General features: G+C 37.1%; 1 protein-coding gene and 1 pseudogene across 1 annotated transcript; one reads left to right on the top strand and one right to left on the bottom strand.

Annotated features, from left to right (window-relative positions):
* Positions 1-4463: 4463 nt before the first annotated feature.
* On the bottom strand, positions 4464-5078 carry LOC113338488. The gene has a single exon (XM_026583900.1). The coding sequence runs from the start codon at positions 5076-5078 to the stop codon at positions 4464-4466; it is 615 nt and encodes a 204-aa protein (XP_026439685.1).
* Positions 5079-7523: 2445 nt separating this feature from the next.
* LOC113338847 lies at positions 7524-10463 on the top strand (annotated as a pseudogene).
* The last annotated feature ends 887 nt before the right edge of the window (positions 10464-11350 follow it).

The raw sequence follows: 11350 nt of genomic DNA, 5'->3' as shown, positions 1-11350 counted from the left end.
AAGGGGTTGTTTGTTTTGCGGGAAATAGGTTTAGGTGCTATGGTGTTGGGCGGATCAGAAGGGTTTGATGAACAGCGAGGATGAGTGTTGGATTATCACATCTGGATTGAATCGAACGGCACGAGGGAAACATGCTTGGAGCGACCGTTGGATTTGTGATACATCAAAACTGACGGCTCAGATTAGAGTTAGGTGCTGTGATGTTTGACAGGAACTTCATAGTTTGATGCACGATGATGAGGCGACCGTAGGATGATGTGATGGATCCTATCTGACGGTTCTCATGGAAATGGGTATGGATATTGGAAATGGATTTGGGTAAGGGTTTTGGGCCTTGGGTATGCCAAGCCCATATCTTCTTTAAGAACAATTCTTCCTCTTCAAGCCCACTTCTAGTTTATCCGGCTCTTGCAAACATCATTCTTTGCTGCCTTCCTGCGGGAGTCTTGACCGTTTCTTTGCTCTTTTCCGCTCCGTAATTCATCCAAACTTTATTTATTACCTAAAAATGCAAAATTAATTAATAAAAATATTTATTCTTGAAAACAATGAAAATACAGAATATGGGATAAAATGTAGAATTAATGCACAGAAGATGAGTTAAATGCCAAGAAAAATATATAGAAATATGCACTTTTTAGCACTCATCATTTACTTGAGTTATCTCGAGTGCCACAGGCAATAACTTCATCTAACTCTTTTATCTTTAAAATGGCCATAGATAAGGACATGTCTCAGTTTCACATAGATTACATGAAGTTGGAGGAGTCTTCAGTAAACGTGAAAGACCCAAGGAGGTTTTTCTCAAGTTGAGCCTCAAGTGAAATAATATGATTATTTACTTCAGCCTTTTCTTCAAGAATAATCCTGATCTGTGAATACTTTTCATTAACCTTACCGATAAGATTGTTGACTTTGTTTTATATTCTATTAACCTCAGAAGCCTGAGGTTAATGACGTCTAAGAATCCCAACACTTTCTTTGGTTGCTTCCCTTTCTACTTCTGAATCGGATTCATCAGAAAGATGATATGGATAACAATTGTCAGCAACTGTCTTTATGGGAACCAAAGGTTCATCTAATTTTGAAACAGATGGAGATCCAATTTCATTAATAGAGTCCATAAAAATAATTTTTTCAATAAATGGTGATACGTCAACAAAGATAGCACTCGTGTCCATAATACAGATCACTTCAAACCTACACTTATTAGGTCAACAGTGTTTGTCTGCTTTGATACCAATTCAAAACGCATGGGATACCAAATACACCCAACTTTTCCGTTTGACAACCTATATAGACAAAACTTAACACAATTGCAAGTAGACCAACTTAATGATCCTTGACAATATGTATAGAGTTAATATCTCAACCTCTACTCAATCAGTATATATATAAATACAAGGTCCGTGAACCTGATTGTTAAGCTGAATACTTGGATGATCTCAAAAATCAATATCCAAGATTATTCTAGTTGTATCCAAATAATTCAATCGGAATTCTGCCAAGTAATTAAACTTGTTATCTATCTTTCAAGATACTAATTTTATAAGAAACTAGTCTCGTAATTGATTACAATTAAGTGTATGTATCTACTTAGATTGAATACGTACAAACCTGTGTAAATCCAGTTATAAAGATAAACAACATAATGTGGAAAAGCAAAAACACAAGACATCAGAAATTTTGTTAATGAGGAAACAACAATAGCAGAAAAACCCCGGGACCTCGTTCAGATTTGAACACCACACTGTATTAAGCCGCTACAGTCACTAGCCTACTATCAGACTTCAGACTGGAATGTAGTTGAGACCAAATCCACCCTCCAAGCGATTCAGTTACAGTCGCGCTCCTTACATCTCTTGAACCCCGCCAAGGTTCTACGCGATTGACTCCTTTATCTGACGTCCTTTACAGCCTAAAAGTTGTTTCAGTCGAAGTGGATACTTTTGATACCAATCCGCCTCTAACATATAAGCCTATTTGATTTCCATTGAGATCAAAGATCAAGGTGTGGAAATTTGTTTGCAACACCAAGCTAGCAAACCTCACAAATCCAGAACTTATGACTCCCGAAGAGCAACCTATATTCTTAACCACCTCTCAAGAAAAATCGTCGAAATATCGACTAAGATCAATCTTTAGATATCTATCTTGGGGAATCACAAAGTTTGAGAGGAATAGAACTTTGTGATTACTATCTATCTTGCCTGAAAGAGATTACGAAAATCTCAATAATAGAAAAGCAAGATCAGGATTTACGAACTATCAAGGTAAAGATAGACGGACCTGGCTTCATGAATCCCCAAGCGAAGTCTTTTTAGTCGTAGACCTAAAAGTTCAATAGAGGCGACTCTAGAATCAACTAAGAAACAAAGTTTCAGGGATTGATTTTCCCAGTTGACATAGATGCTCTATTTATAGTTTTCAAAGACCATGTTTAACTTACAATTCAATCTAAGATAACTTGAGAATCAAGCAAACAAAACAGGTCTTCAAATTACAATAGAAGACTATGCACATAGGTTCGGTTATTGAACCATGTATAATGAATGTTTGGTTTGGCAAGTTAGCCAAAGAACTAAAAGCTACTTGATGTTCATTTAAATACCTAAGAAATTAATCATGATTCAAAAACATGAATGTTTTAATCAATGAAGTCTTAGAACTGTTTAAGAGAGTTCTAGCAATGCTAAACATATTATAATAATAAGTCTTTGAGCATCTGCTAAACTTTATCGGGACAGTTGGTACAACAGTTCGCCAACCGTAAGGCTTGTTCATGAGTCAGGATGCTACTATTCGTGAACTAGGTTCGCCAATCCTACTAGACTACCGTACTCAATTGACCTTGGTTCGTGAAGCGGATTCGCCAACTGCAAGTCAATTAATCCAACTTATAAAGTCCAGGGTACCACGGTCCGCCAACCGTGTTCGTAAACAGTTCCCACCTGAACTTGTGGTTTGCGAATTGGTTCACTAACCTTCCTATATTTCTGAATCTTATATATCTATGGTTTGCAAACTGAGTAGAAATTCAGTAAGTTCATATTTCTCTTTTATGATGTTTGAAACATTCCCAAGTGATATAATCATTTGCATGGGAAATTTTCAATTGATCCACAAATTTAATTCATAGAACTCATATTGTTAAGGACCTTTGAACATCCAATCGCTAAATCATATTTCAAGATTTTTCACAAGACAAACTTGACTTGAAACATCTTCTTGTTAATATTATAAGTCACATGACATAGTTCAATAGATAGAATGGTTGGAGAACAGTAGTTCTCAATATGTCTTCGTCGATCTTCAATCTTCAAGGGTGATCTCTGATACTCAACTACAATTCTAACCTATCTGAAACTTGACTTAGTAGACTAGAAATCAAGATATAGTTTTATCACCTAACATTGACAACAATTTTGAGATAGAAAAACTTATGGGTTCAACCGAGCAATGCTCTAACATATTTAAAGAAACTTCACTTGAAGAACCAATTCCAAATAAACGATAAAGATAATTATAGGCTGACAATGAATTTGGAATGAAAATTGGACCGGTTTGTAACCTCCTATATATTTGGTAAACCTGGATAAATCACTGGTTGAGCCATATGAACTTGATCCAGTCATTTTTCTGTATCGACGTCCAGACCAGTTCTAGATCATTGTTGGTAGCTGCTAGCGCACTAGCCGCCTATTTTTCGCCTTAGAAAACATATTGGGCCAGATCTTAACTGAAAGGTTCATGTACTTAGTTGGGCTACTCTGGACCAGTGAAGCACCGACACACCAGTATTGGAGTCGTGTCCGCGTCATATGCGTGACGGACACACGACGCACGTGGGACACCGACACGACGTACGTGTAGAAATCTATACTCCATTTTAGTAGTTTGGTAACCTAGTGTGTCAAAGAAATTAGTATAATAGTTAATTTTTCTACATTTGAGCTAACCTAACGGTATAAAATTGAGTTTTTTTCATGTATTTGCATGATTAATGTATTTGATATACTATAGCACTATAATTTTAGTATATAAAAACTATTTTATTGATATATATATATAGACATGTCCGTTTCTTGATGATTTTGGATTTTTGCCGGTCCTTGTGTCCGTGTCGTGTCGTGTCTTTGTCCCGTGACCGTGTCAGTGCTTCCCAGCTCTAGACTCAGATTTACTTAGCCGACCGCATCAAATATTTTGGCATGACACTTTTTTTTCCTTCTTTTTTTAATATTTTGAAGGAAATGATATGACTACTTTTTTTTGACAGGAAAGGATAAATTTAATCAAAAATAAGCTTCATCAAAGAGATGAAGTTTACGGTTACAAAGAGAAAGCAGAATTAGATATTTCCAACTACTGCTTCCCAGTTACAAATCAAAGTACTCAAAGAGTAACTTCAAAGAGTTTAGTGTGGAAAGACCAACTATAAAGAGTACATTTTATATAGATGATTAGCTGGTCAATATTCCTTCTTTGATTCCTATATAATCTGTTGTTGCGCTCATTCCAGACGGTCCACCATATAGCAAACGGAAGAATACTCCAAAGTTTTCTCTTGAAACTTCTACACTTAATATAAGACATTCCCGTACATTCCTCTTAACAGAATCAGAAAATACCCAAAGCAATTTGAAGCTGTCAAGAAAGTAGTGCCAAAGCTTTCTAGTTTCGTAACAGTGTAAAAACAAGTGACTTTGGGTTTCTTGCTCGGTATCACACAGTAAACAAATGTCATTTTGAACCAAACCAGCTCGTAATAGCATATCCAGAGTAGGCGCTCCGTCATGACATATTGACCAAATCAGAAAAGACACTTTTAAAGGAACTTTAGGATTCCATACCTGCTTATGAGGGAAAGCCAACAATCCTCCAATGTCTAAAGAAGCGTAGCAGTTTTCCACTGTAAAGTCATCGCCAAATCTCCAAAGTCTAGTGTCCTCCAAGGCACTGTCAAACAAATTTGAAACTTCACCCAAACCCTGAAGCATCTCAGTAATATCCCCTAATTCCATCTCATTAAGAGTTCTTGCAAAATTGAAGTTCCAAGCATTATCACTTGATACCATCTCACTTACAGATGCATGTTTAGTTCTTGAAATAGTATAGATCCTTGGAAATCTATATTTTAGACTAACAATTTCTAGCCAAATATCCCTCCAAAAATCAATACTCTTACCGTTCTCGAGAATCAGGTTAGAGTTTTCAATTACATATTGTCTAGCCTTTAAGATACCAGACCAAAGACTAGTACCAACAGATTTAGTAGTAGTCTTAGGAAAAAATTAATCTTGCTTACCTCCAAATTTTTCAAAAACAATTTGTCTCCACAGTGCTTTTTTTTCCTTGCCATACCGCCAAACCCATTTACAATGCAAAGCTTTATTGACTAATTTTAACTTTTTAATATCAATTCCACCTCTAGCTTTCGGTAGATTTGCCTTAGACCAAGCCACCCAACTTCTCTTCTTGACCGAGACCGAAGAACCCCATAAAAAATTACGAACGATTTTTCCTATCTCCTTGACCACAGAAGCAGGCATTTGAAACATAGAGAGATAATATATCGGGAAACCTGCAAGAACGCTATTTATCAAGATAAGTCTTTGACCTTTTGAGAGATATCTCCTCCTCCAAGTGCTCAATTTTTGCTAACATTTTTGAATTACTACGTCCCAAATCTTCTTGCTTTTAGACTTGTTCCCCGATGGGATGCCGAGATAATTAATGTGAAATGTAATTAGCTGGCAACCAAAAGCAGAAGCACAATTTGCACCATTGTGAGAATCTCCAATACCAACAATAGCATTTTTCAAAAAGTTAAGCTTTAAACCCGCCACAAATTCAAAGGCAAACAAAATATTCCTCAGGTTAAGACCTTGCTCTTCGCAATCATCCAAAAAAACCACTAAGTCGTCAGCAAACTGCAGATGACTACTTGATTGGAGTGAAAGGGGGAAAATGCTTTGGACCAGAACTCTTGTCAACTACTTTAAAAAAAAAAAGAACTCTTGTCAAGTTGTACTGAAAGTGAAGGGGAAGAATCAAGGAAATGATTTATGGCGTGGCTCAAACGGATGTGTTTGATGGAGATGTTAAACTGAACGTCCACTTCTCATATCATCACCCCGGATGATGATACGGTGATGCTTTAACAATCAACAAATTAGCAGTCAATTTAAGGAGATTGGTTGAAGATTAAGTGATCCAATAACACATATATAACCAGCGTTCAGTAATCTCACGCACAATACGTCCTCGAGCTGGGCAGGGATACGTTGCGTATCCAACCAAGCGTCCCTTTGAGCTTCAAAACCAAAAGAATTTACAGGTTGTTTGTTTCTTGTTGATTCAGTGTCTGAATCTGAGTGGTTCCTAACTCGGCACCAATCAGATATTCGATCGCTTGTTTTTTAGTTTGAGCTAGATGTGATTCGCGATTTGAATCAGATTTAACCCTGATTCAAACACATTTGAGTCACGGAACAAAATGTCCCTGGTTTATGAGATAAGTTCCTGGCTCATATTTTTGAGTCAGTTAAGTTAGATTTAATTCAAAAAAAACAAATATATTGAATTAGATCCAGATGAGCAGATGATATTAGTCAGATCCAAATGAATCGGATTAAAACGAGTCTGTTAAAAAAAAAAAGTTAGACAGGCTTGCTATACACCTTCTCGAAGGGTGCGGTTCTAGAAGGTGGACGCGGGATATTCATCGTTCATTCATTGTGTTCAGAGGATTAAATGTCTACATAGTTATGAGGTACTACTATCCGTCTACATCGGATGATCGATCGGAGGATTCAATGTATATCGAAATGCAAAGCAGTGAACACACAACATGTGCCGAATTCAGACCAATCTCTAGTCTAACTTGATGTGCGTGCCGTCCACTTGTTTTCTTCTTTGCTGAATGTTAGCATTTAGACAGTCCACCAAAACAAAATACAGTACTAAAAAAAGTCATCGATCGAAAATGACACTGATCCAGTAATTTCCTTGTTACTATTCGTTTTTCTTACTTCTGGCTTGTTTTATTGTCGTTCATTTGTTGGAGAGAGAGATCCTCTTGCGCCAAGCCGCAATAGTTTTCACCGTGCTGTTGTTCTCGGGCCGTAACACGTTGGGGTCGATCGAGATCAAAGTCAGTTTACGATCTTAAAAGTGATAACTCTCATCCCTGCAGTGTTCAGTAGCTAAGACATTAACTAGTTTAGGTAAATGTGCCATCAAATTTAGAATCGTGGGATGGAACTCATTTAAACTGTCAGCGGATTCTAACACTAGACCACTATCCTATCATTAAGATTGTTATTCCTAATCAATCAAATTTTGTTTCTCATTTAGTTGTTAAATTAATACTAAAACATGAATAATATTCAATAATTTGTTTCTGATAAGATAAGAAAGACTAAATTAACATAAAATTTGGGAATTAAAAATTAAAAATTAAAAATTAAAAAAAGAGTGTCTTTAATGTTCCGAAATTTTCTTGTTAGTCTTCTTAAATTAACCTCTTTCATTAACCTATCATATCAAGCATCCTTTTTTAATATACAGAAAAAAAAATCCAGTCCCTTTCTTTGAGAAAATTTTAGTGATAAAAGAGAGATGAATGCAAGAAGGATCCATTGATCATAACGCCTTCCCCTGTTTTTTTTCTCTCTCTCTTCTCAAGCATTACAGAGAGAAAAACAGTGAGGGAGGGAGAGTGAACCCTGTTCTTTAGAGAAGAAGAAGCAGAAGAGGGTGAGTGACAGGTATGTTTCTTTCTTCAACTCTGTTTTTATACCTAAAACAGAAAAGAAAAAATTTTATGGGAGAAATTTTTAAATTTGCCAGGGAGTGAAGAATTTTTTTTTTGTAGTTAGATTGAAGAATCTAATTTGGGCTGAATTTGGTGGGTTGTTTATGGGGCTTGAAATACCAAATTCAACACTTCCAACGACTAGAATCTCAGTCCAAAGTCTATCTTTGTCATCTGGTGTGTTGGCAGAAAGATTCTTTTTTTTTTCTTTTAGTTAAAACAGAAGTCATAATGTGCAGCAAGTGCCTTAATTGGTCCTAGATAAGGCTTACAAGCATGTATGTGGGGTGTATTTATAGTGTATGGTGGACCTAATAGAGCAAATGGTGATGAAATTGTAGGTGGAATCCAAGAACAAATAGAGCAACTGCAAAAACAAGTTGTAGTCATGGCAGAACAAAGGAAAGTAGAAGTAGTAATGGCAGAAGAAGATTTCTGTACTCAGGATGGCACAGTAGACTATCGTAATAACCCGGCTGACAAGACGAAAACAGGAACTTGGAAGGCTTGCCCGTTTATCTTAGGTAGTACCCGATTTAAGTTTGATTGTTGTTAAACAATGAGGTTTGCTGGTTTTCTAATTTTGAAATTTGAACAGGAAATGAATGCTGTGAGAGACTGGCATATTACGGAATGGGTACAAATCTAGTGACTTATCTGAAAGTGCAACTCAACCAACATAATGTTGTAGCCGTCAATAATGTCTCGAATTGGTCTGGAACTTGTTATGTTACGCCATTACTTGGAGCTTTTCTTGCTGATGCATACCTTGGAAGATATTGGACTATTGCAATTTTCTCTATCATCTATGTTTTTGTAAGAATTTCCTGCAACTAAAGCTCTTCTTTCTTAAATGTTTATATGTATGCATATGTTCATGGACTGACCAGACACGCTTCATTGGTGGCAGGGAATGGCATTGTTGACGCTGTCGGCATCTGTCCATGGACTAAAACCGCCTTGCGACAGCCAGGGAATAAATTGCCATCGGAACGGTCTTCAAACTAAAATATGTTTTGTGGCTCTTTACATGATAGCTCTTGGGACTGGAGGGATTAAACCTTGTGTTTCATCTTTTGGTGCCGATCAGTTTGATGACACGGACGAGATTGAAAAGAAGCGTAAAAGCTCTTTCTTCAATTGGTTTTATTTTACAATTAATATTGGTGCACTCCTAGCTGCATCAGTATTAGTTTACATACAGACCGATGTTGGTTGGAGCTGGGGTTTCGGTATTCCAGCCGTTGCCATGGCAATTGCAGTAGTGAGTTTTTTCTCTGGTACTCGTTTATATAGGAACCAGAAACCAGGAGGCAGTCCCCTAACCCGAATCTGTCAAGTAATAGTAGCAACTTTGAAGAAATTTCGGGTTGAAGTTCCAGCAGACAAGTCTCTTCTGTATGAGACCTCAGATGAAGAATCTGTTGTTAAAGGTAGCCGCAAGCTTGATCATACAAAGACATTAAAGTAATTCAGCTAATACGTATACTAAGCTCGAGAAATTAGATTTTTTATACTAGGAGATTTTAGCTAATTGTACTAACATTTTATACAATCAGTTTCCTGGATAAGGCAGCAGTTGAGGTACAAACGGATCACCTCAAGGGGACGGTGAATTCATGGAGTCTCTGTACAGTTACTCAAGTTGAAGAACTCAAAGCGTTAATCCGATTACTTCCTGTATGGGCCACTGGAATCATCTTTGCAACAGTATACGGTCAAATGGGAACATTGTTTGTTTTACAAGGAAGTAGCATGGACATCAGCATAGGTAGCTTTGAAATACCCTCTGCGTCTCTCTCCATATTCGATACTCTCAGCGTTATCTTTTGGGTCCCTGTTTATGACAGAGTAATCGTCCCATTTGCGAGAAAGATCACTGGCCATAAAAATGGTTTCACTCAACTGCAAAGAATGGGAATTGGCCTTTTCATTTCTATCTTCGCCATGGTGGCTGCTGCAATTTTGGAGCTCTACAGACTAAGATTAGTGAAGAAACATGACTATTACGACCTTGAGCACGTTCCCATGTCAATATTTTGGCAAATCCCACAATAATTCATCATTGGTTGCGCTGAAGTTTTCATGTTCATCGGACAGTTAGAATTCTTCTACGAGCAAGCACCAGATGCCATGAGAAGTTTGTGCTCTGCTCTATCGCTCACAACTGTTGCGCTAGGGAACTACTTGAGCACCTTCCTCGTCACAATTGTTACAGATATTAGCACAAAAAATGGGAAGCAAGGATGGATTCCAGATAACTTGAATAGGGGACACCTTCACTACTTTTATTTCCTCTTGGCAGTTCTGAGTGTTCTGAATCTTGGCGCTTATCTCCTTGTAGCGAAGTGGTATACATATAAGAAGGAAATCGGAACACTTCCGATAGATGCCGAATGTTCTTACACTACAAAAGCCAAAGACTAATGAATCAGTGTTGTTTTCCTATGGGTATGAAATGTTTTTAGTTTTCAGTTCTTTTCTGCACTTTTAGCAAGCTAATTTCTCACGCTGGTATTTAAATTTGCCAAAACAATGCTTAATATCTCTGAATATTAGTATTTGGGTTTACGACAAGAAACTTGTATTCTGTTGTATTTTAACTTCTCCACTGATGTGGCAATATCATTCAACTCTTCTGGTACTGGTAGTTGTCTCCAAGTAAATATGGTGATCCAACCTATACCTCCAGACTTAACAATTAAATTGGCAATGAAAACGCAGAAATAGAAAGCAAGTTTATTATTTTCGAGCAGGCATTCTGCTGTCATTTCCTGTTCATTGACATGATTTCTTTGTTCATTTTTTTTGATATTCGGAAGGAAATTAATGACATGATTACTTGATTAGAGTGAAAGGGGGAAAATGCTTTGGACCAGAACTCTTGTCAAGTTGTACTGAAAATGAGGGGGAAGAAAGAATCAAGGAAATGATTTATGGCGTGGCTCAAACGGATGTGTTTGATTGAGATGTTAAACTGAACGTCCACTTCTCATATCATCACCCCGGATGATGATATGGTGATGCTTTAATAAAATCAACAAATTAGCAGGAATTTAAAGAGGTTGGTTGAAGATTAAGTAATCCATTAACACGTATATGATGACCCAAAAGAATTTACTCCGTGTTCGTTTTTAGCTCGCCTGGCGCTCGAGTCTGATTCGTTTCTTGACACGGCACGAGTCAGGTGTCAGATCGTTTGTTTTTTAATTTAGTCATATCCGACTCTGACTCATATGAATTAGCGATTAAAATGTCCCTAACTCATGGGATCAAATCACTGACTCATATTTTTGAACCAGTTGTGTCAAATCTGATTCAAGAAACAAACATACCGAGACATGAAATTTCAGTCAGAACGAGATAACTCAGATTTCGACTAATCGGACTATAAGAAAATAAACACGATGTTAGACAAGCTTGCAATATTCTACGACGTTATACACCTTCTTGAAGGATGCGGTTCTATAAGGTAGACGCGGGATATTCATCGTTCATTCATTGTGTTAATAGGATTATAGCTGTGAGGTA

This window comes from Papaver somniferum, unplaced genomic scaffold (genome assembly GCF_003573695.1).
Source record: "Papaver somniferum cultivar HN1 unplaced genomic scaffold, ASM357369v1 unplaced-scaffold_19, whole genome shotgun sequence".
NCBI classification, from domain to species: domain Eukaryota; kingdom Viridiplantae; phylum Streptophyta; class Magnoliopsida; order Ranunculales; family Papaveraceae; genus Papaver; species Papaver somniferum.
The sequence above is the reverse complement of the archived record's forward strand: the minus strand, read 5'-3'. Positions and strand labels throughout refer to the sequence as shown.

Bases quoted from the DNA above. Each gene is read 5' to 3' on its own strand.
- LOC113338488 (XM_026583900.1), bottom strand. From the start codon at position 5,078: ATGGTATCAAGTGATAATGCTTGGAACTTCAATTTTGCAAGAACTCTT.